General features: G+C 44.8%; 1 protein-coding gene across 2 annotated transcripts in view; it reads left to right on the top strand.

The window, feature by feature from the left end:
* MED27 (mediator complex subunit 27) overlaps window positions 1-26,284 on the top strand; it is a 215,960-nt gene that overhangs the window by 157,549 nt on the left and 32,127 nt on the right. For both annotated transcript variants that reach the window (XM_032257665.1, XM_032257666.1), the window contains exon 5: window positions 24,347-24,454. In XM_032257665.1, the coding sequence (XP_032113556.1) occupies window positions 24,347-24,454 (108 nt within the window). The remainder of the gene's footprint in view (window positions 1-24,346; window positions 24,455-26,284) is intronic.

Here is a 26,284-nt window from a genome sequence, read left to right as displayed (position 1 = left end):
TGATGCTAGACATTTCCTCAGCCAGTGTCTTCGTTCGTATGAGCATCCCCCGTGCCGGGCCCTGTGTTGGTTCTTTGCCTGCACCATTGCATTCAGCCCTATGTGGGACCCCAGGAGGTGGATGGCATTATTCCCATTTTCCAGATGAGAAAAGAGGCTTGAAGAGGCTCGAGGCCATATAGCTACAGTACTAAGTGACAGAGTGACAATTTGGATCCCAGTCTGACTTGAGAGATCAAACTTTCATCCTTCAAAAACAATCGCTTGAAGCCAGTGCTTGGCTCCTCTCCAGCCTGCAGCGTGTCGTGCCTGCTTGCTCAGGGTGCCACCTGCTTGGCCCTCAGCACCCTGGAGTCTCCAACCTCCCTGTAACCAGAAGTGAACTCAGGACCCAGCAACTGATGCTGAGAACTGCCTCAGAAATGGTTTGGCACCCAGTCATTTCTGAGGTCTCTTAGGCAAAATATGTGCCGTGCTTCCATCTTAAATATGTATGCCAAAGCCGTACTTGGCTTTATCTTTTGAAGGCAAATGATTTCAAGTTCCGTGTGGATATGGTGTTCTGTTAAAACACAGTAATGTCATTTTGTGGGAGTTTCCTATACTCCTCTTCCTCCCTATTCTTTTTTTTTTTTTTTTTTTTTTTTTTTTTGAGACAGTCTTGCTCTGTTGCCTATGCTGGAGCCCTGTGGCGTGATCTCAGCTCACTGCAGCCTCCACCTCATGGGTTCAAGTGATTCTCCTGCCTCGGTCTCCTGAGTAGCTGGGACTACAGGCACACACCCCCACACCTGGCTAATTTTTTGTATTTTTAGTAGAGACGGGTTTTTTTTTTTTGTTTTTTTTTTTTTGAGACGGAGTTTCGCTCTTGTTACCCAGGCTGGAGTGCAATGGCGCGATCTCGGCTCACCGCAACCTCCGCCTCCTGGGTTCAGGCAATTCTCCTGCCTCAGCCTCCTGAGAGTAGCTTGGATTACAGGCACGCACCACCATGCCCAGCTAATTTTTTGTATTTTTAGTAGAGACGGGGTTTCACCGTGTTGACCAGGATGGTCTCGATCTCTTGACCTCGTGATCCACCCACCTCGGCGTCCCAAAGTGCTGGGATTACAGGCTTGAGCCACCGCGCCCGGCCGAGACGGGGTTTTACCATGTTAGCCAGAATGGTCTCAATCTCCTGACCTCATGATCCACCTGCCTTGGCCTCCAAAAGTGCTGACATTACAGGTGTGAGCCATCATGCCCGGCCCTTCCTCCCTATTCTTTTGAAATTGCTATTGTCTTTATCTCAGGGCTCTTAACCTGGGGTCCATGAACTCCTTGGAGGTAATAGATATATTTCAGGAAACCTCTGAGCCCCGCAGTTTCCTGCGTATGGATGTCCTTCTGTGCCTTCTTCTGAGGGAGAGGGTCTGTGACTTTCATTAGAATGGGTGGCTAATTCCCAAAGCAGGTTAAGGACGCTGGTCTTAGACCTTAGCTGGAGCTCGGAGGCCTTTCTCTGTAGGCTTTCTGCTGACCTGCAGCTGCAGCTTCTATTCTCTGAACTCTTGTTTCATACCATACACCGGAACATGTGTGTTTCATTCCCAAGTGAATTTCTGGTGGCCCGCACATTAAAGCACAGTGGGAGAGATCCCACTCTCGAAGAGAATGGCCGTGTAAAGGAAGCAGAAGGACTTGGTGCTTTCAGGCACCAGAGTGGAGCAGCTTGAAAAAAATGCTTGGGCATTAAACCTGTTTTTCAGTTTTCTGACAGCTAAGTCATACAGAAAGAAAACACTGTATGTTACATAGTTTTTATTTTGTGACAAAAACATACCAAGTCAAATTTAGAGATAAATGGTTTTTATATAGAATTAATTTCAGGGAGTTGTTTGTTTGCTTGACAAATACTACTTACTAGGTATACATTGTTTAGTTAATTACTACAACACAGTCTTTCGCAGAGGCAGTGGTACATTTACATCTGTCCAGTGAATGTATGTTTAGGGCTTAAGGGTAACTGACAGTTTCCCTAAGATTCCACAAAAATATTTAGTCTACATTAGCAATAGCCTAGTTAGGCACCCTAGATTGTCTGCCTCTTCCAAAAATGCTAATATGCCCAAATCATCCTTTCTAAAGATACCTTTGAAAGCCCATAATTCAGATCTCTGGTTTCCTTATGCACATTTCAGCTGCATATTTCCCCAAGAGTTGGAAAACATATTCCTCCAACCCTAACAGGTATATTTCAATGGCTGGCATTTACAATAGTGAATTTAAATGTTAGAGAAGGCAATTCTACCTCCAAGGGAATTTTATTAGATTTTACTTTTAAAATATTTTGAATATATGAAATTAATGCCAGGTAGAAACAGGCAGCACTTGCCTTTATGAGACAGGGTGAAGCTGTTTTTAAAGTTTACAAAAGTGAGTTGAGTGAATGCATAATACCACCACTACCTTTCTACCACTACCTTTCTTTTTTTTTTTTTTTTTTTTTTTTTTTTGGTTGTCTAATTAAGTTTTAGTCAGTGATAAATGCTGGATGTTTTCAGGCCAGACTACTTGTCTTAGGCTTATCTTACACTGTTTGGCTCCCTGGCAACTCGTCTCCAATCTGACATTTTTCTGTTCCAGTACCTATCTTCATTCTTGTAACAAATGCTTATTGATCAAATACTATGTGAAAGATAGCCCCGAATTGTCATCTCTAGCAGTGATTATACTGTGTGTGGCATCCCCGTTGCCACCCACAGTGCCACATGCCTTCTCCCTGATGTGAGCCTACCTCGTCCCAGCACGTCAGCCCCCTGCCCCATCCTCACTGCTCTCGTCTCCTGTCGTCTGAACTCTTGCTCCAGCCTTCTCGTTGGTCTCCTGGTCTCCCTGCTTCGAAACACTCTGCCTTCCCTCATCTCCACATTGGACCCATCGTTCTGGAGATGCCAGTCTGCTACTCTGTCGGCTCCTGCTGCTTGCAGGATAAAGCCCCTCTTTCTAGGGTAGTTAGTGCACATGGGCCGCATAACCTGGCCTCAGACGACCTTTCTCCTCTTCTCTTCTTCCCTCTCTCCTCCCTTCCCTGGGTATCCTCAGTACTCTGTAGTGTTTCTCAGTGGAGGCACTGTTGGCATTTTGGATGGAACAATTTCAGTTCCAGTGTCTGGAACTGGCCAGTGTATTGCAGAAGGTTTAGCATTCCTGGCTCCAGTCTGCTAAATGCCAATAGCTCCCCAACTTACTGTTGACAAGCAAAAATACCTTCTTATTTCCAGGGGCTCCTTAGGAACAAGATTCCCATGCCTGGTGCTTTTGTGCTTTGTAGCTGCACTTCTGCCTATGGCACCCTTCTCCACCTGCTGCCCCTTCTGGCAAAGCTGCTGTGCATTCTTTGAGATTGGGCTCTAATGTCATCTTTCAAATGCCTACTCTTACTTCCAGGCCGGGATAGCCCCACCTTCCTTTATGCCCCTAAAATCCTGTTTGTGCCCATATTGAAGGGGTGTGCTGTGTGCAAAGAGGGATTGTGGATTGATCTTAAATGGATCACTTTGCTTTAGAATGCCGTTTGATGGTACCTACAATATCATAAATTGCTGTGCACAGTGCCTTTAGGAAGATCGTAACAGGGAAGTGCTGGGAGCTGGCCAGTGCCCTGTTAACATCTATCATGTTCCACCTCGTGACATAGCATCCCAGAGCCCTTGGTACTAGACACAGGGAACTTGACAAAGAATGGTTCTCTTGGGACTTCATAATTTCTATAGGGCAAACAGACAATGTAAATTATTAGTGTTGGCCTTGTTATTAGAAGAACAATGGTATTGATCGGCAGACTCTCTGGATCCCTTGCAACTTGTCTTAGGGTTTGTATTTTACCAAACGGAGCCATTTCTCACCATACCCACTGCAGTCAATAACGTGCAGCAAAAATGATGTTTCTCTTCCTGACCCATAGCTTTGTTTTGAAGAGTTATTAACACAGAAGCCCAAGCTGCTATTTTCTTGTATACAATCGGGTTGTCCTGATTCAAATTTATACACAGCAATTGAATCTCATTAACTTGGATTTACACTGTATAGACCAAGCATGTAAATAATTGAAACCTTCCAGGGCTATATTAAATCTTCAGCTAATTTTTTAAAAGCAGTTTATCTTGATATTTTACTTTATTTCCTAATCCCAGTCTACACAGTTGATTTCTTTCCCCAGTTAATCTTTTCATTGTGTTTATACATTGAGATAAAACAGTTGCTTGATTTTAATAAAAATGACATGCACAATTCGTTTCTGTTGGCAATTGCATTAAAAGATTGGTATGCGTTTACACTAATATGGCCTATGGCATTATTGATTATATAAATTGTATTATATTGGATTTTAATAAAAATGAATTTAATTGTACTGTATGTAGTTACAGGAATAGTAGTCATTATTCTCATCGTCATCATCATTAACCTGCGTTGTAAGCAAATTGTAATTAGAGGGCAGGCTCTGGAGCCAGGCAGCTTGGATTCGAACCCTTGCTCGGCCATTTCTAGTCACGTGAGTTTGAGTAGTCAGTCTCTGTGCCGTCATTTGCTCCTCTGTAAAGTGGAGCTCATTGAAGCCTTCCTTTTTGGGGTTGCATGAAAATTGCCTATTTAAATCAGATAGCATTGCTTACAGCTGTGCCAGTGGGCAGTGGGCGTGGAAGCACAGTGTTTCTACTGGACACTTGTTGAAGATCATGAAATTTTGTAGGCCTTGTTCATGCACTTAATTACCACAGCAACTGTTGATCCTAAACACTGTGATTATTAAAAAGAGCCATTGTTTCCATTCAAAAATCCTTTGTAAATAATCTGGGTCTTTTAATCAAACCTAGAGTGAAAATTCTTGTCTTCTCCCCCACCCCCAATCTTGAGTTACGTTTTTAGTTAAGATTCCATGGTGACAGTTCTTGTGTCTGCTTTTAAGGTGACTCATTATTGATCATGCTTATTTCACTGCGCATCCATCTATGTCCAGTTCTTTCAATTACAAAGATGTGTGAGGCTGGCCAAATGGAATTTTGGAGTACACGCTTTGCTAGTTTTTGCCTTAGAATAAGCTATCATAATACTAGCTACAGTGTATTCAGGGTGTCCTCCCCTTCAGGGGCCATTCCTTCTTAGTCTCCTTTTTAGATTGCGCCTCATCTCCCCAAAACATTGACATGTCTGGGAGCTCAGCCTTTGGTCTAGTCTCCTCTCTGTCTACTCCTACTCCCTAGATAATCTCATACCTCTTGCGGCTTTAAGTGGTTCTCTTTGCTGGCAGCACCCAAGCTGACATCCTTCGTCCTGGCCTTGCCCTGGACTTCAGCCTCAGATTCATCTGCCTGGTGATACCGCCATTTGACTTCCACACTTGCTGCTCAAGATGCTTCCTGTTGCCCAGCCAGAATTCTTGGAGTTGTCCTTGCTTCTGCTTTCTCTCATTGGTAAATTCCATGGATTTTGATAAATTCCATGGATTCTTCTTGAGAAGTTTATCCAGAATTCACTCACCTCTCCCCAGCACCACCCAGTTCAGGCTGCTGTCTTTCTCCAGTGGGTTATCACAGCGTCCTCCCAGTTGGCCTGTCTGCCTCCACACTTGCACCCACGTAATTTGCACAGCAGCTAGAATGTCACTTGTGCAGCATCAGTCTTCCCCTCAGGAGATCCCACAGGCTTCCCAAGAGACATCCTCACCATGACCTCTAAACCCCTCTATGACCCATCCCTTCCCCAGGTTATTTGTTTATTGTTTCCAGACTCCACCCACTAGAATGAGAGCTCTGTGAGGGTAGAGACTGTTTTGGTCACTGCTGTATCCTCAGCGTACAACGCTGTTATATCCCTCATCTACAATAGCGCCTGGCTCGTGCTGAATGCCCAGTAACCATTCATCATAGGAATGCACCATTTTACAGTGTAATTTCACAGCAGCCCTCTGAGGAAGCTACTGTGCAGAGAGGCAGAAGAACTCGCCTGAGTACCTAGCAAATTAGTAGCAAAGCCAAGATTTAACCTCAGTCAGCCTGACAGCAAAGTGCATTTGCTTTCTGCTGTACTACATGGCTTCCCATTACTGGATGTTCCTGAACCACTCCCAAGTGCCCATGGATTTTCTTGTGCCTTTGAAGTCTTACTGTCTTGAGTTTGTTCATCATTGTCATCAAATACTTTTTGAATGCCTGATGTCCACAGGGTTTGTGCCAGTCGCAAAAGATAAAAAGAAAGTCAGTGTCAGGTCCCTGCCCTCTACCCTCATCCTTGAACAAATCTCCCACTAGGCTGCAAGCCCCCCCAGAAAAATATAATTTTATCACATTATTTCTTGATCCTTATCATATTTCCAAGTCTTAGAACTGTGCCTGGCACAAAGGAAGCGTTCCATTACAAGCCATTGAATGAATGAATGAATGAATGAATGAAGACAAGTGGTACAAGCAAGTGCTAGAGGAATTAAAGTTTAGGTTTTGGTTGTGCCATTCAACAAAGACTGGCAGAGTGCTGGCCTGCATTCGGTACCATGCCAGTGGCTCAGAGAATTGTTGGACTGCCCTACGTGCTTGTTAGAAGTGTCAGTTTTGCCCCAGAATTGATGGGGCAAAGGGGGAGGCAGGCTCGGGTATCTGGTTCAGATGGAGTTGGGCTGGGTCCACACATTGAGAAACCTACTGCCACCTAGCCACGGACAATGCAGACTCCGGGAGAGACTTCATGACTGGATCATTGAGGGAGGAATGCAATTTTAGTAAGCCGAAGAAAGGGCCTTCCAAGCAGGGAGAAAGGAAAGTGAACAGTGAGATTGGCCTTTTGATCCTAGAGGACTATGCCTCTGCCACCGCGACTATGATTCTGATCACTGCTACCACTTAAGATGCCTACTGTTTGCTCAGGACGCTATTTGACCCCTTACTATATGCTTAGGATTATTTATTTGATGTTCACACTCACCCCTCAGCTGAAGATGTTATCACTGTTTTATAGATGAGAACACGGAGACTCAGAAGGTTCAATAACTTGTTCAAGGTCACATTAAGTGGTACAGCTGGGATTTGAAGTGAGATCCATGAAACGCCCAAGTCCTGATCTTTCTTTATCACCCTCTGCTGCTATCCATGAAAAGGTCACAGAGATTTAAAGAAATACAGGAAGCTTCTAGTGCATGTAGGTGACTAGGGGAAATGTATTGAAATGAGTGAAGTTTTTTAAAAGAATAATGGTTTCGATCAAATGTAATTTTGGTAGGCAGCGCTTTCTGAAAATACTTCTGACTTTCCCAGTTCTATTTTCTGCCTTCACACAGGCTTTATCAAATGATTGTTTTGTTGATAAATTTAGTGTGCAGTTGGGACTTATATGTAGATTGTACCTACCCTCAAAGGGAGAGAGGATTTTATAGTTTCCATTCATTCTCATTAAAATCAGAACATTTGCATCTTAACTTTTACATCTTGTTCCAAGAATTTTAAGCAGTCTGATTGTATGGAAGTGGGTCGTATTAATTGCAAATGGGCTAGACATCTGCTCGCTAACATGGAATGATTTTTTTTAGCTCTGTTTTGTTTTTATATATGATCTACCAGAGTGATTAAGTGAGGGCTGTTGGTGATGCTGTTACAAGACGGGGCTTTCAGAGACTTATAATGTAACCATAAAAAGGAATTGAAGAGTGGATCTTTGAAAGTTCTTGAACTGGGAGCGATTAAATGTCTTAAGAGTTGATAGATTTTTATCCACAGTCTGTCAGGGAGCCATTTCCTATCCTTGGAGGCTCTGTTGGTCTGTTGCACAGTGAAGTCAGATTCAGTGGGTTCCAGACTCCGGGGTAAGGGAGTGGGCAGCAGCATTGCTGTCGCATTTTTACCTGCAGGGAGTGGCATGGGAATAAATGAAGTCAGGTGTGGTGTCGAACTGCAAAACTAGGATCCAGGCTACCAGTGCCTGGCTGAATCAGCAAGTTATTTTTTTCCTGATACTAATGTAACAGTGTTTCCCAAAGTGGATTTCTTGGAACACTAATTCTTTTTCTTTTCTTTTTTTGTTTTTTTTCTTTGAGCTGGAGTCTCACTCTGTCACCCAGGCTGGAGTGCAGTGGCACAATCTCAGCTCACTGCAACCTTCGCCTCCCAGGTTCAAGCGATTCTCCTGCCTCAGCCTCCCAAGTAGCTGGGATTATAGGCACGTGCCACCACACTCGGCTAATTTTTGTAGTTTTATGTATAAAGTCAGGGTTTCACCATCTAGGCCAGGCAGGTCTTGACCTCATGATCCACCCGCCTCAGCCTCCCAAAGTGCTGGGATTACAGGCATGAGCCACTGTGCCTGGCCTGGAACACTAATTCTTAAGGAAGTTCATGTGCACAGTCAGTGTAGGAACCACTCACTGGTTAAAGAAAGCTAAGTACTTTCCTTAGTTGCAGTCCTTTTCAGAGCCTTTGATTCAAACACACTGTGAATCTTCCAGAGGAGCATATTGTTTCCTGGACATACTTGACCACAGACACCTTTTCATGAAGCAGACTTTGGAAAATGTCAGGGAGAGCTTTCCAAATACTTCTTTTTACATCAGGAACTCCAGAATCGATTAGGTCTCTTGGTCATATAGTTTAATGCAGAGTCTCAGTTCCTTAGGAAGTTTGGCTCAGTCCTCTTGCCTTTCTGGACTTTTCAGGCCCTGGCTTTTTAAGATTTGCCAGTTCTAAGGCAGTAAGCACTAAGATAGGTATTGGCACCATTATCAGAATGCTGGCGGGGACCCCTGGCTCGGCTTGGGGCAGAGGGGAAGTTGGGGCCACTGCATCTCCATGCATGTCTGTGTTTGACCAGGAGAGGAAGGTGATCAATGGTTAACGGCAGTGACTAGCGAGGGGCAAGTAAAACCTGTAAAGGATAGAGGGTGCTCTAGATGAGTGACATTTTTCTAGATTCCTGACTGCACAGCACCTGCTATCTAGGCAGGGCACAGTCAGCACCTGTTTAATGAATACGTTGTTAGGCACTCCGAGTCTTTGCTAAAAGACTATATCTAATGTTGACATCCCATCATATTCTCGCTTCAAGTTAGTTGCCAAATGTATATAATCTTTCACACCTTCTAGAATCAAAGGTTAAAACATGAGAACTTTTCTTTCCCTGCAAATAACAGATGTTATTTTCATACAGAAATATCTACTGCCTTGCCACGAAGCAAATGTTCCCGGGCATTATTATTCTAGGAGTGGGAATGGATTTGAACCCATTGTTCCAAACCTTATTTGGTCTCTCTTGCAACCAGTGACAGCTGACACACATAAGAGATGATGTCTGCTACCTTGGAACCAAGCAAAGCTAGTTGACTCACAAGAGGGGTAAGGCTGCAGTTTGAACCTGTGACCTTGACCTCATTAACTTCAGGCGTCTGAATCGCCAGCATTCTGATAATGGTGCCAATACCTATCTTAATGCCAAAATCCTTCTCCTACTGCTTAGTGGCACAGTTTTCCCATTTAGTCCCCTCCTCCTGCACACTATGGCTTGTTACCCAAAGGAAGGATCACTTGCTCATCCTTAATATGGGAAAATCATTTAGAGCACTTAATTTGTGTTGACTCTTTATTGGTGCACTATTGCAATTAAGTTAGATTAATGAAAGGTAAATTCCAGTCTATACATGAAAAAAAAAATCTCTTGTAAAGATCCTAATTAGTATGTGTGTTTATTTAGCCTCTCATGGTTTAATTGCATCCCATCTTGTTATTTACAAACAGGCATCATTAAAGAATAATGAGTGTGTGAAGAGCATTAATACTAGCGGCAGATGAGGTAACTGGAGGTTGCCGGGGTGCGGGGGGTGGGAAGGGAGAGATGGGAAGTCTGCTGGTTTGTATTATTTTCGAATGAAGGGGAATGCAAAATGATCGTCTCAACCGGTCCAGGAGGGGAGGACAGAGCAGACATTATGCAAGGCAGCAGCTTGTCCTTTGGCTGCAAAGCGTTGGGCTGTTTTTAATTTGTTGCTGCAATGTAATCTGTGGAGGTGAACAAACGCACTCACACGATTGCCTGTGACCTTAGCCAGTGTTGTTTAGATGGAAGCTTTCTTTTCAGCCGGGCATAGGAGGATATCTGCACTTCAGCTCAGTGAGAATTCCCTAGTATGCTGAAAAGCCATGCAAAGTGTGGGACTTTCCTGTATCACCCAGCTCTGGGCCCTTCAGTAGCCCTTTAAAAAAAAATCCAAAGGTAAATGAATTGAGAAACAGGTTTATCCACCCCTAATAGCACACTCCAATTTTACAGAATTTGTTTCTGTTCCTTGAGGTTCAAGGCAGTTTTGCCTGTAGGTAGATGCTTAATCATTTATATCCTCTTAAAACCTGGTTTAAGGATAGAAAAGCTGAGATTCCAAATGGGATACAATGTAACAAGGAAAATAGAACAATATGGAAGAATCCGGTAATAATAATAATACATAATACAGTCCTATAATTGAGTATGTGCCTCTGTAATTCTTGGCATAGAATAAAATTTTCTTGTTAATCAGGAGTAAAATGTAGGGATAGAGGTGGTAAATCTGAAAAGGAAGTATCCAGAGTCCTGGTTGTACAATGCTTGTAGGAATAGGCAGAACTCTTAAATACCAGCGCCTCAGTTTCCCCTTATATTGTGGTATCATTGCAAACAGTTTTGTTAATGCATCCTGTATAAATGCAAACTGCTACGATTCAAATCTTATTAAAGCCTTAGATTTCTCTAGGGATTCCTGGGTGAGTTGAAGTCCAGAGTTTATTTAAAATTAGGTTATAGGAATTCACAGTTTTCAGTACATCTTATGTTTTTCTTCAAACAAACTACAGTTTAATTTTAAGCTACCCTAAATAGAAGTAAAAGAAAACAGTTTGCAGTATTCTGACTACCTCATGTATCTAAGGACGCAGGGAGCCACATTCTCAGACACACAAGAGCCCAAGCAGTGTTGTATGGTCGCCTCTTTTGCCATTGTAACTTGCAACTGTTCCACTTTCAGCTCACAGAACTGTGGGACATATTTTTCCATTCATATTAATTGGATTTTTAAAGTGACCTTGTCCACATATTGATTTGAATTAAAATTTTCTACATCAAGGTCAAGTTGGCATACATCCTACAGACAAAATATTAAAAAACTGAGTGCTGCCTAACAGGGTATCAGCAGAAGTGGTGATTTAACAGGGCCAAAATTGCCACAGAGGGCACTGTGGTACCCTTCTAATGCAAGTGGCAAGTCTGTGTGGGGACCTCCTTCACCTGGACTTGAATCTGCCTCATCAAGGGGACAGTTCTGTTGTAGTCCAGGGGCCCACCACTTTTGGGCAAGAGCCCCCTTGAGCCCCTGAGGGGCCAAACTAATGCTGCTCACAGGAGTGGGTTTAGGATGAGCCTCAGCTCATCTGAGATTCACCGAGGCCACCTTGAAAAAGAGGGCCTATTATTATTGTTCATAAAATTGAACTATCTCTAGCTCAGCCCTCAGCTGTGCCTGGCCTGCCCATTTAACATCTCTTCACTTAGATATTTTGAAAGAACCCAAAACTTGGTGAAAAGGAAGTGATATTTCCCCTCCAAGTTTTTTCCCTTCTTCTCAATAAATAGCAAAATCATTACCTGGTGCTCAAACCAGAAGCCCACAGCCTTCCTTGCTTAGTTTCTCCTTTTTTCTTCCTCTTCATATCCAGCCCATCAGCAAATCATGTCAGTTCCTAAATCCACTGGCTTTCCACTTCTCTACTGCCACCACCCTTATCGAAGCTGCCATTGTCAGAGGCGTTTGAACCAGAGCAACTCCATCTTGAATAGGAGCTGGGTAATTCCCAGGAGGTCAGGCATTCTTAGTCACAGAATCAGACAGGAGGTCAGCACAGATACAGATCACAAAGAAGGCAGCCAAAACCAGCCAAAACCAAGATGGCAGCAAAAGTGACCTCTGGTCATCCTCGCTGCTCGGTTATACGCTAACTATAATACATTAGCATTTGAAAAGACACTCCCACCAGCACTGTGACAGTTTACAAATACCCTGGCAATGTCACGAAGTTAACCTATGTAGTCTAAAAAGGGGAGGAACCCTTATTTCTGGGAAATGCCCACGTCTTTGCAGGAAAACTCATGAATAATCCACTCCTTGTTCAGCATATAATAAAGAAGTAACTATAAGGATGATCAGCTGAGCAGCCTGCCTATGGAGTAGCCATTCTTTTATTCCTTTACTTTCCTAGTAAACTTGCTGTCATGTTACTCCATGGATTTGCCTCAAATTCTTTCTTGCGCAGGATCCAAGCACCCTCTCTCTTGGGGTCTGGATCAGGACCCCATTTCAGTAACAGCATCATCCCCTCTCCTGGTCTTTCCATGTTTCTCTTGATGCCTCCACAAAGCACCCAGGGAGGTGTTCCTTGAACAGCACGCATCAGACATGCCACTCCTCTGCTGAAAGCCCTGCAGTACCTTCTCACTTCACCCAGACAAAATTCTACTCCTCATCAGAGCCTCCAAGGCTCCTCCTGGCCGGCCTGGCCTGCCTTTGCTGGTGCCAGCCACACTCTTGCCCACCTGCCTGACCCCCTCCCTGTTCCTAGGATGCCAGGCCTTTGCGGGTGCTGCTCTGCTCTGGCACTGGGCACGGATAACCTGGACTACCCAGTAGGTTTCAATCAAACTCAAACCAACTCCCTTGTCCAGCTTTACTGTCTTCATAGCCCTATACAGACCAAATAGTTTTGGTCTTTTTATCTGCTCACAACCCCCTCCCCCACCAAGAATGTACAAGCCTCAGAGCACGAGTTGTTTTATTCCCTGCTTAGTCTCCAGTCCTTAGAACAATCCTTGGCACATGGCGGGTACTTAATAAATATTTGAGTAAATGAATGAGCAAGTGAATAATCGAGTGATCTGCTTTAAATGTCACTTTTTTCACATGTAGGTATTACCTGAATAATCTCTCTTTAAGCTCTCCCCGTTTTGTTCATTTCCTTCTTAACTCTTTGTAATTTCTGCTTCTGTATTTATATACTTCTTTGTTTCCTGTCTCCTTCACTAGACTGTTAGCTCTGTGAATGTCGATTTCATTTCTCACTCTGGGTGCCTAGTGCCTAGCCTGCACATAATATGTATTTGACAGACATTTGTTGGATAGATGGAAGCAGGGAAGGAACTGGAAGGGCAAGCAATTTGTAGTCCAAGGCAGCTCTAGATTCTTCTCCATGTTCTCCAGTCCAAATTCTGCAAGGAGGCAGGTTGTTTTTTTTTCTTTTTCTTTTCTTTTTTTGACAAGGTCTTGCTCTGTCACCCACGCTGGAGAACAATGGCTTGACCACACACAGTTCACTGTAGCCTCAATTCCCTGGCTCAAGCAGTTCTCCCACCCCAGCCTCCCAGAGTGCTAGGATTACAGGCATGAGCCACTGTGCCTGATCCTAGAAGGAGGCAGTTTTATTGGCCTAACCAGTATAGGGCAGAGCCTTCTCTATCAGGCCACTGTGTAGGGTGCTTACCCCGGACCAGCTGGTTCCACCCTCCACAGAAAACAGCAGCGTCCCTGGGTGGCAGGTAGTTTGAATGAGACACGAACATAGTGTGAGGCGGTCTTCATTACTGTCATGTTCAGTGTCACGTACAGATAAGGGCTGTGTGCTGTCGAGGATTCCTCTTACATCTGTTCAGAGCACCTTGACATTTTCAGTATGTTCAGGAAAATGGTAGCTTCCCATTTTGTCGGTTAACCTGAATCCCACTTTATTCACAGAGAATCTTTTTGGAATTGGAGTCTCTATTTTTATACAGGCAGGAGTTCTGTGTTTGCTCTCCCTGGAAGGGCTGTATTTTATATATTTGAATATATGTTTTATAAATTAAATGAGCTAATTTTGATAGTTTGGGCGGATTTTTCCCAGCACTGCAAGGAAAGCCCAGAGGTAGCATGAAACCACGATTGGGAAGCATGATTCTCTATTCTGTCTTTGTTTCTTTACATTTTATGTGAACTTTTGTTGTTATTATTGAAGGGGACATGAGATGAGCCAGGAAGATGGTGAAGAATTTTATATTTACAATACGAAATGGAAAACTATTCCATAACCCTTCCTAGGCATGAAAACCTTTTATGACACTTGGCCAATGGATTTTTCCACTGTGTTGAAATTCCCCTGCAACCAGGACACTCCTGAGTTTAGAAGAGTGAAGGAAAATCAGAAGTGCTGCCCAAATTGTTAACATTGATGGCTCTTTAGCAAATGACCCCAGTTCACTCCTCAGTGGAATAAACTACCTCATAAAAAAACCTTGTTAGCCAGGTGCAATAACTCACACCTGTAATCCCAGCACTTTGGGCAGTCGAGGCAGGAGGACTGCTTGAGGCCAGGAATTCAAGACCAGTCTAGGCAACATAGTGAGATCCGCCCCCGCCCCGCCCTCCGCCGTCTCTATAAACATTTTTTAAAAATTAGTCCAGAAGTTCCAGGCTGTGATGAGCTATGACCACACCACTGCACTCCAGCCTGGGTAACAGAGCAAGACCCTATCTCTAAAAACTAATCATAAAAATATAAATATAAAACACATCTGTTTAGGCAGGGCATTTAATAATTTTTAAAAATAATGATAACAGGCCAGCCATGGTGGCTCACCCTGTAATCCCAGCACTTTGGAAAGCCAAGGCGGATGGATTGTTGAGTCCAGGAGTCAAAGACCAGCCTGGGCAACGTGGTGAAACCCTGTCTCTACAAAAAATACAAAAAATTAGGTGGGCCGGGCACAGTAGCTCACACCTGTAATCCTGGCACTTTAGGAGGCCAAAACAAGCAGATCACGAGGTCAGGTGTTAGAGACCAGCCTGACCAACATGGTGAAATCCCATCTCTACTAAAAATACAAAAATTAGCCAGATATGGTGGTACACACCTGTAATCCCAGCTACTCAGGAGGCTGAGGCAAGAGAATCGCTTAAACCCGAGAGGCGAAGGTTGCAGTGAGCTGAGATCACGCCACTGCACTCCAGCCTGGGCAACAGAGTGAGACCCTGTCTCAAAAAACATAACAATGCTAACAGTGATAATATTCGCCGCCATGCAGGGAGTGCCTACTGAGTGCAGTGTCCAGCAGTAACTCTCCTGGACCCTCAGTAGCTCCAGCTGTGCAGTCCTTAGAGAGGGCTTCATGCTGGAAGTAAGAAAGCGGAAGTGCAAGTGGGCTGCATTTCCCAGGCCGCACTGCTCTGTACCTGTGGGCTGAACCTGGGTCCCAGGCTCCAAACCCCTGGCGCTCATCCCTCGCTGCCTTTCCCTGTGCCGAGGGGACTAGTAGGGTACTAGTGTGATGTGGTTTGGTTCTGTGTCCTTACTTAAATCTCATCTTGTAGCTCCCATAATTCCCATGTGTTGTGGGAGGGACCTGGTGGGAGATGATGGAATCATGGGGGCTGGTCTTTCCTGTGCTGTTCTCGTGACAGTGAGTGGGTCTCACCAGATCTGATGGTTTTAAAAATGGGAGTTTCTCTGCACAAGCTCTCTCTTTTCCTGCTGCCGTCCACATAAGATGTGACTTGTTCCTCCTTGCCTTCTGCCATGATTGTGAGGCCTCCTAAGCCATGTGGATCTATAAGTCCAATAAACCTCTTTCTTTTGTACACTGCGCAGTCTCAGGTATGTCTTTATCAGCACCCTGTAAATGGGCTAATACACCCGTGACCACCACTGAGCCGCCCTTGCCATGGTTCACACGGTGCTAAGCACTTCACATGCATGGTGTCATTCCTTCCAGGGTTGACAGGCAAGAAAACCGGGGCCTAAAGAGGGTAAGAGACTTGCTCAAGGTCACACAGCCAGGAAGGAGCAGAGTCAAGACCCAAAAACAGGCCTTTTTCCCTCTCAGAGTCCGGAACTGCAGCCGCCGTGCGCTCATCTTGCTGGCAAGTTCGTTTCTGACTTGTTGGTAAACAGACCCTAAATTCAGTTTACCTGCCTCATTTTTCCCAGGTCCTTGTCAAAGGAAAAATATAATTCACCTCTTCGGGCTGTAACAACTTTGTATCTGGAGTCTAGTCCACGTGGGAGCCGCTTCCGGGTCCATTTTTCCTTTCTCGTATCACCTTATATTACATTGTGTTTTATCATCGGAGGCACAACTGGTTTGGTTTTGCAGAGCAAAATGAGTGACCTTCAGCGTGAAAGAACATCAGTTTATCTCTGACAGTCCCCTGGTCTGACCTCTTGGTTTCCAAGTCACATTGCCCCGTTTTCTTTCTATGATTCGGTTACTGTCCTGCTCGATGCGTCCCGGCGGCCCCTCTTCCGTAGCTTGACGGTTTATCTTCTCTGCCCCAGCTCTGCCAGAATTTCAGCCTTTCAGAGTTGGTCTGTCTCTGTTTTCTCTTGGCTGTATCCAATTTTGCAGTTTCCTAGAAAGAAGCAACAACCAGTTTCCCTTGCTACCGCAGCTCTCAAACCTGCTATTAAGAGAACAAGTCCGCCCAGCACGACTCTGTTAGGGCTACACATACCTAGCAGCTGTGCAGATTTCAGAGTGCTAACTTTTTAAAAAATGCTAAAATTAGAGGAAGTAAGTAGTTTATTAGCGTCTTAGGGATGGGGTCAGCGGTGCATGTATGAAGTCCTTTGTTGGGGTAGCCAGGAGTCTTGACGGCAAGGCTTTGAGCCACTTAACAGAGTCCTGGAGAGGATTCCTGGGTGGCTGGAGGAGTACATGACTCAGGGCTCTTTGGTCACCATTGCTTGTGATTTATAGACACGGATGTGGGGTTATGGGCCCGGCATGAGACAGGGAAACAGCAAGGGGCAGCTTCTGGCCCTTCACAGAAAACCAGTCACCTTGGACTCAAATCTTTCAAAACTTCAGCTTCCTTCTATTAAGAATGGAAAGAAGACCCCTGCCTGGGCTGAACCCGGGTTATTAGGCAGACACAGGAGAAAGCTGCCTGCCCTGGGTGCCTGCACCTGCCCTTGTTCCAGAACAAAGGGGTAAATTTACATTCTGTGGAGGAAAGACCCCCAGGAAAAGTACAGGGGCACTGGTCAGTTTTTACAGACCACATCTAAAAACACCTCTTGGAGGAGATTCCCATTTGGAAGCGCATTTGGGAGCTGCTCGTCTGTACAGCCAGCACTGCCCTTTCCAAATGTGCAGTGAATTGGGCAGGTGCGGACCCAGGCATTTTCTGGTTGTGCAGGACAGCCCGGCGAGGCAGTGCCCCCCTCCCCACCCCCGTTCCTCAAGCACACCATGAGCTCCGGGCGGCAGAGCACTTCAGGTGCCTCCAGTGACTTCAGGCATGTGCCGGCTTTGTCATCTTCTTTAAGGTAGGGGCCATATTTGATACTTGGTAACCTCCCTAGGCCTCAGTTTACTTCTTTAGAAATGGGAAAGTTAGAGAAAATGATTGTTTACCTCCTTTTCAGCTCTACAGTTCTGTGGTTCTGAATCAGTGCCCTTGCCCAGTGTTGCACACAGCGTAGACATTTCTTCAGCAGGACACTGCTCACTGCACTCACTCACCTGAGCCTGTTCTTTCTTTGGAATTAGTACGAAGAGAACGGTTCTCAGTATTGTATGAAGGAAAACGCTTCCTAAGTCTCCTTTAGGTGTGCCCGCCTGCCCCTCCTTTCCTCCCTTCCTGCCTGTGTCCCCTCCTCTTTCTCTCTTCCCGTCTCTCCTGTTTCTCCTTGTCTTTCCCATCTCTTCCTCTGTCTCTCTCGCCTCTCTCTCTCTGTCCCCCCTTTTCTCTCTCCCTCCCTCCTTCTCTCTTACCCTCTTTTTCTCTCCCTCCCTCTCTCCCTCTTCCTCTCTTTCTTTCTACTATACGCTGAAAAACATCATTTAAATTAAAACAGACCCCTTAATGGCTCCTATGTATCAGGTTTTTACTTTGCATACAGAAATAATATTCATGGGTGGTTTTACATAAATGGTTAGCTTCATTTAAAAATTTTTTAACTAACACACACCCCTCACCAAAGCAGGGCTTAGACACTCCATCATTTGTCTAACTGACAAGCACCTAAACTGTCCCCCTTCACCTCCCGCAGAGGTGCTTTCTGCCAGGTGGGTGTTCCATCTGGTCCCGGGTTCCTTGTGCAGGTAAGCTTCCGGTCCGCTCACCTCCCCTGACCCTAGACGCAGATACTGCTCAGTTTCAAAGCACTTTTCCCCTACACGAGTTCTGGGGGAAGAACGTTTTAAGTGATCAGCTCCTCTCACCTTCTCAGCTCACATGGTCAGGCAGTAGAGATATCATTTCAACCACCAGATTTGTTAGGTTTTTGTTAGACATCAGCTGGCAGAGCTGAACCTAAATACTTTTTCTACTTTCCTCCCACTTTTCCTTTCCTGTCTTGTGACTTGCCTTGCCACAGTGGACTAGAAATTCTCTTCATGGAATACAGCTTGGCAGGCGATTGCCGGAGAACCTGATAGAGAAGACCCCTGGTTTCAGCCCCCGCTGCCCAGAATACAGCTGGCCTCTTGGGGGGCTAGGCGGGGGCAGCGTTTCCAAATGCACTTCTGGGAGGTGATGACCAGATGGGAGGCAGGCTAGGCTTCTTCTTCAGGTGTCCCTTGACTCCTGCTCAGGAAACACAGTGCCTCCCCTGACTCTCTACAGGGAGTAGTGAGCAAGCTCTTTGGAAATGTGCTGCTTGGTATAGAAAAGTGTTACCTTGACAACAGCAAGCTCGCTTCATTACCAGATGGCATTAGCTTTTATTAGTGGTATCCTATAGCAGTTGCCAAGAGCCGACCTATAGTCCCTGTCGGTGGGCGTTTTGCTTCTGACTGTGACCAGCGTTGGCTAGCTCGTGAAAAGATGCCCATTGGCCTCTATGTGCTGCATTGCCGTATCAGTCTATCAAAAAGTTCAAGGTCACTACAACCTAGTGCATCCAGATACGTTAGAAACTGGCACATGCCAGATACGTGAGAATCGGAATCATGGTAGAGTGATGTGAGGGCCGAAGGACGGCTAGAGAGCGCACACCAGGCTCCACCTCGATGGCGGGGCCAGGAGTGCTCCTGTTATGTTACCCTTCCTGCCACACTCTGAAGAGAAAGGAAGCTAACAGCCCTTGAGCTTTGCTGTGCACCACACCCAAAATTTACATGGATGGACTCCTTTAATTTCCTGAAAAGGTCCGGCCACATTTCGCAGCTGAGTAAACAGGCACCAGAGGTTGTCTGAGTTGCCCTGGGTCACACCACCTGCAAGTGGCAAATGAGGGTCTGAAGCCCAGTGCTGCAAGAGTAGGAGCAATTGACCTTCACACCGAATGGCCACTGCCGGGAGGTCTGGCTGCCTGACCCTCAGGCTTGCAGGCACTTTCTGCTTAGCAGTTGCTCAGCAGACCCCACCGTCTTGTTCATCCTTCAGGTTCAGCACAACTGTCAACCCATCTCAGAAGCTTCCTGTAGCCCCAGGAGTGACAGCAGGAGGGGAAATTAACCTAAGGGCCAGTCAGCCAGTTCACTGACCTGGCTACAGCAGCAGTTCTGGTTCCAGCTTTGATGTTACCTGGCTTCAAATCATTTCACCTCCATGAAGTCCAATCAGGGGTTTGGGCCAAGTAACAATAGCTGCCACTGGGCACCCCATGTGCCAGGCCCCGTGCCATCCCCTTTGCCAGCGCATGGTCTCGCTGACTCCTCACAGTCATTCTGAGATGGGGGTGCCATTATCTCCGTTTACATGTTCAGAGAAGGTAGGTAGCTAGGCCAAGCTTTCCAGCAGCAGAGCCGAAACCTGGTTCCAAAGCCTCAAAATGTTAAGCTGCAAAACTGGGTGTATTATGACCATGTTAAAAATCCAGGCTGGGTGCTGTGGCTCATGCTTGTTATCCTAGCACTTTGGGAGGCCGAGGCAGGTGGATCATTTGAGGTCAGGAGTTCAAAACCAGCCTGGCCAACATGGTGGAACCCCATCTCTACTAAAAATAGGAATAATTAGCTGGGCGTTGTGGTGCACACATATAATCCCAGCAACTCAAGAGGCTGAGGCACAAGAATTGCTTGAACCTGGGAGGCAGAGGTTGTGTAAGCCAAGACTGTGCCACTGCACTCCCGCCTGGGAAAGAGAGTGAGACTCTGTCTCAAAAAAAAAAAAAAATCCATAAAGCCATAATTCTGTGTCTATTCAACTTAGATGAGTGCCAGGATCTTTTTTGTCTCTATAAAGAATAAGAATTGACAAACTTCATAGAGCTTCATGGATTCAGAAGATTCCAGAAGTAAACCTGTGCAAGACTTTTCACACTGACTATCCATAAACTACTACAGCCCCAGAAGTCGTCTTGCCAAAAAAAAAAAATCAAACCTGCATCTCATCTAATTACCAATCTGCAGGAAATACAGAGGAAGGAGGAGCATGTTAAAGTATACCACTGGGATGCCATCAGCAAAATCCAGACTGGGGAAAACTCTGTAGGAGATAACCCAGTCTCTTCAACAGATAAAATGGGGGCATGGGGTTGAGACGGGGATCTCTTTAGTTTGGGAAAGACTTATGGGGCATATCAACCAGTCACATTGCGTGGACCATATTTGGATCCTGATATGAGCAGACTTCTAATAAAGTAGCATTGATGAGACTGTTGGAAATTTAAGCACTGAACTGAATGCTTGATGATATTAGAGATTTATTATTGTATTAGATGTGGGATGGTGTCGTAGTTCCGCTTTTGTGCTTTCAGAGACTTCGAGAAATACATACCGAAATATTTGCAGATGAAGTGATAACATGGCTGTTGTTTGTTTCAGAAGAGTAACAGGGAGGGAAAAGGAGGTGGAGGTAACACGAGTTTGGCCAAGAGTTGGTCATCGCTGAAGTTGGGATGGGTTCGTGGGGTTCTTTGTACTATTTCATTTGCTTGTGTATATGTTTTTAAATCTTCCCTGATGAAAAGTTTTAAAAAATCAGTGAAGTTGGTGCTTTGGGCAGGGAAGGGTTTTGTTGTATTTTACTTTGTTTTGTTTTGATTTAGTAGTGCTGGCTGCTGACAAGAACAGAATGAAATCGGTGTTTTCGTACCTTTCTGGTTGGCATAACCCTTGTGGTTAGCAGTTTAGCAGATTATATCAAAAACCTTAACATATTTGTACTGTTTGCTACAGCAGTTATGCTCTGCAAATCTAAGGAAATAATCCCAAATATGGTGAAAACTTTCTGAAGTGCACATTGCGGCCATATTTGTATAAGAGGAAACTTGGAAGCAACCTGAATGTCCACCAACAGGAGAATGGTTAAAGAAATATCTTCTATGTAAATGGGGATAATGGCACCCCCATCTCAGAATGACTGTGAGGAGTCAGCGAGACCATGCGCTGGCAAAGGGGATGGCACGGGGCCTGGCACATGGGGTGCCCAGTGGCAGCTGTTGTTACTTGGCCCAAACCCCTGATTGGACTTCATGGAGGTGAAATGGTTTGAAGCCAGTTAACATCAAAGTCGGAACCAGAACTGCTGCTGTAGCCAGGTCAAAGAAGTTCTAGGATTTCCTCTCAACAGAATGTCCTGCAGAAATGCACACTGTTTTTGAAGACTATGTAGCAGTATGGAACAATACTTATCAGTTTAAGGAAAATTTTGATTTGAAAATATGCATATATAGTTTCATTACAACAGTGTTGGAAATTCAAAACCATAAGCTTTTGATGATAAAAATATTAAAAGGAAGTACCCCAAAATGTTAATGGTGATTCTCTTTCCAAAGCGAGACCAGAAACAACTATCTTCTTCTTTTGTTATCTAATTTTAGATTTTTCCATAATAAACATTTATATTTTTAACTTTTCAAAGTATTAGTTAACTTTAAAATACCAAAATTTTGATACAAAAAAATTTGAATATAAAATTCTGGTGTTATTAGTGTGTATTTCTAAAATCCATCATAAGAAACTTAAATTATAAAGACAATTTATCATTTAATTAATGTCAGCTGGGTTTTGGTGCTTCAGGAAACAATTGCTTAGTCACCTAGGCTTATTAGCAAAGAAAGTTAAAATGTACAGTTGCAACAGTGGCTCTTCCAGAGGAGGCGTGTTGGACCTACGTTCACTTTAGCCGAGTGAAAAGGTATTGATTTTAGTGCCTGTAATTACAAAACTATAACTTGGTCGGGTGTGGTAGCTCACGCCTGTAATCCCAACACTTTGGGACGCCAACGTAGGCGAATCACTTGAGGTTGAGACCAGCCTGGCCAACATGGTGAAACCCCATCTCTACTAAAAATACAAAAAGATTAGCCAGATGTGGTTACGCACGCCTATAGTCCCAGCTACTCAGAAGACTGAGGCAGGAGAATCACTGGAACCCTTGCACCCGAGAGATGGACATTGCAGTGAGCCAAGATCACACCACTGCACTCCAGCCTGGGCAAAAGGGCAAGATTCCATCTCAGAAAAACAAACAAACAAACAAAAAAACCTATAACTCAGTTGCTCCCCCACCCCTTCCTTCCAATAGACTACGTGTTGACCGAAGACAAGAGTTACTGACTCTCCCTCCATAGTTTATTGGCATCTTTAGATGGCGATTTTCAGTTACACCAAAAAATGACCCATTGATTGGAAATAGGACAACAAAAAATAAAGAGACCCACTGAACATTATATGGTGTGACGCTATTTAAAAGTGCTGTACAGAAATAGAATGTCTTTATTAGCGTTCCCTTCAATGTAAATAAATGTTTTTTCTTACCATGTTTATATTCAGTGCTATTTAAAGTATACAGAAATAGAGATTCAACCAAACACTTGAAATTATTGAAGGAATGAAATGTGGGAGGTGTCCCCTGATACCCAGGACTAATCAAGGACAGGGGAAGGCTGCTGTTGGGGACAATCAGATAGAAAACTGCAAGGGACAGGGAAATGAGGAAGGGGTGATAGGGGGTGGCATCCCCAGAAACTGATGGCAGGTTGGAGTTGAAGGATCAGGATTGCCATCTGAGGCTCAGGCTCTTACCTTATGCAGCTCAGCAGCGCTTTCTTTTGGCAAATTCTATGACATCAAAGCCTCACTGGAACAACTAGGACCACGGGCGGGGGGGTCTTGGGCAGGGGTCTGCGTCCAGGATCTCATATACGAAATGAAAAGCCTTAGCAAAGTATTAGAAGAGTTACGTGAGCCCCTTGTCTTCATCCGTATATTGTCTATTGCTGCTATAACTGAATACCTGAAGCTGGGTAATTTATAAGAAAAGAGATGAAGCTCACAGTGCTGCCGGCGGGGAAGTAGAAGCAGCATGACGCCCATATCTGCTTCACCGTCTGGTGAGGGCTTTTGTGTTGCGCTGCGTCACACACATCACAACATGGTGGACGGTCTAAGCGGAGGCAGACCTGTGTGAAGGACAAAACCCAAGGGGCGTCCTGGCTTTGTAACAACCCACTCTCAAGGGAGCTAACCCAGCCTCGCCAGAGCAGGGGCGCAGTACCTTGAGAAGGGACCCAGCCATTTGTGAGGGATCCGCCTTCTTGACCCAGACACCCCCCACTAGGCCCCACCTCCCAGCACCACACGGGGGATAAAATTTCAACGTGAGTCTTGGTGGGGAGAAACAACCACAGCCACACCATAGTGTCCCTAAAGAAAGGAAGGTGCTGTTTCTATTCTTGGTGCTGAGCCTCTTCCAGCAAGCACAGCAGGTTCCCTTTTCCCTGGCATACATGAAACTGCACTTTTTTTAGGATTTTTTTTTAATGTATATGTGCTTGGGTTCTGAGAGTAAAAGCACTTAAATGTATTTCCAGGATCATGTTTCTTTTTTGGAGATAAAATTCAGCTACTTTCCTTTTACCTCCTGACTTTATTTGGTATTGCTCTTCCACTTTTACCAGTTATTATAAACAGTTCAGCCAAGAGGCATTTGGTACCTGCCTTTACTCTGTATATTGTGCTCTCTACGTATTGCACTGGTATACGTAGGACCATGACATAGTACGGAAACAATGCGCTCCCTAAATCCTAGAATTGCCAGAATTGTAGGATCCTCACCCTTGAAAAAGAAAATCTTAAAATGGGAAGGGGAAGGATTTTACTTTTTCCAGCAGATAGTAAACATATGAAACTTATCCTGAGAGTCTGTAAGCCAAAAATATAAATAAATTTGGGGAAGTTAGATGAGTTGAGGCCCAAAACATTTTTAAGTGATGACAGGAAGAACCTGCTGTTGTTGAGAGTTCATTTTTCAATGCTGTAGGCTCCACAGGGCCAGCACCGTGTACCCAGCCTCACTGGATTGGTTAGGTGATCATTTCTTCTCACACTACTGCCCACCTTTGTGTGATTTGCATGTTCAGGCGTCTGCATGCTTGTGTCGTGGCAGGTGACCTTGGGAAAGGTGTTGAAAGTGATCGTCGTCATGCGGAGCCTGTTCATTGATCGAACAATAGTAAAGGGCTATCACGAGAATGTCTACACAGAAGACGGCAAGGTAAGCATTCTGGAGTCTTGTGCGTTCCTTTATTTTCTGTATCCCAGAGCAAATGTAGTGGAGTCCCAGATGAATGGCATTAAAAGCTGGCAATCATCGCTGAAATGATCAACAAACAGATTTGTCACTGTGAGGATGAACACTTTATGAAAAAGCATTTCATTCTCTCTGCTTGCATTTTTCATCAAGCTTCTGCTTTTTCCTCTAAGCCTGATGCCTTTAGTTGAATTTCTAATTTATCACCTTAGACCCCAGTTGCCTCATTAAATGTGTCTTCTGAGGAAATGGATTTTTTTTTCCCCGAGTCAAGCAGCTCATCAATAGCCCAGGGTTCAGGATTTTGCTTTTCCTAGAACCACGAGGAAAATTCCTGTTCATTTGACACAACCTGATGACGCTCTTTTTCCCCAAAACTAACAAGTAGCCCTTAGGAAGTTGCTGTGCACAGCAGCATATTTTGGATACTGCTGTTGAAAGAAGACGTGTTACTTCCACAGGTGACTTGCTTCATGGAAAGTTCACCTGTGTGAACCCCTAATTCCTTTCAATTGCACAGTCTCCATAGTGCTCCACAGAGAGCGTCAGAGGATGCTGATGGGAGGTGACAGCCTTCTCGTGTGTTTGCACCGGAGTGTAATGAGCCCCCAGCCTGAGATGCCCCAGACTCTCCCAGGCCACTCCCAGTGCCGAGCCTCGTCTCCCCATCCCATCGGGAGCCTTTCCTTCTCTCATGACTCTCGTTAAAACGTAAAAGTTTGTTAGCATTAGTACTAGCACTCACCACCCAGCAGCCGCATGATAATGAGAATGGAGTGTTCTTCAAAACAGGTGGTAACTGTGGCTTAGCACATAGTAGGGCAATGCATAAAAAGCACGGCCTGTGATATAATGAGATGTGTGCTTTGAACAAGTAACCCAGCATTTCCACATTCCACACAAGTGTCGTCTGCGTGGGACGCTATTCCTGCTCCGAGGACTGTGCACGGTTCTCGTAAATTTCCTCGTTGATACCAAACCATTCATTGAGGGGAGGTTTCCTTTTCCTTTTTGGGAAAACCAAATGTCTTTGGAGCACGCGAGTAAAGTGAGTCATCAGTCAGGTGTGGTCTGTGCATCTGATTCGTCAACTCTGACAGCTGCTCCAGAAGGTTCCACACCATCGGTCAGCAGCAGAGGCAGCACTGAGGGTAGTGTATACCCTCACAGAGACCATGGGCAGTGGCATTTTGAGATGCCATTCTTGTTGGGTTTTTTCAAAGTTGACAACTTCATTGTCACACCTGGTACAAAACAGCCCCTGCTTGCCAGGGACTACAGGGAAATTGGAGAGATGAAGAATGAATACGTAGAAAGGTGAGTCGTAATCAGGACCATGCTACTAGAGTCACCAACTCAGGGTGCAAATGAAGCATGCTTTGAATTGACATTATAAGAGGGAGTGGAGATTTGCCTACTTTGCATGATACCTTTAACATTCGATTTAATTGACCTTTACTGAAAGTGTCCAGTAAATAGTAAATACTCAATAAATGATAACTAGTATTATTTTTATTCTACACTTAAAACAGGGGTCTTGGAGTATAGAGTCTCATAGGGGTACAGTGCTTCCAAAACGCCTCTGATCGCCCTTTCTCAGCTGCTCCAGTTTGACTTCCTGTTTCCCCGAGTTTTCTTCTCCCTCTGCCCATTCCCTTTGGCCATTCTCATCCGTGTTACCCACACAAGGATCACTCATGATTTGTTTCTAGATCAGACTTCTTCCCATGTTCCTCAAATTTAGCCTGTCCAAAACGAAACTCATCATCTCTCACATTAAACTCAGTTTCCCTC

The sequence above is a fragment of the Sapajus apella genome, unplaced genomic scaffold (genome assembly GCF_009761245.1).
Source record: "Sapajus apella isolate SASKATOON/1434 unplaced genomic scaffold, GSC_monkey_1.0 scaffold97, whole genome shotgun sequence".
NCBI lineage: Eukaryota > Metazoa > Chordata > Mammalia > Primates > Cebidae > Sapajus > Sapajus apella.
Note: the sequence above shows the minus strand (reverse complement) of the source record. Positions and strands in the feature narration are given on the sequence as shown.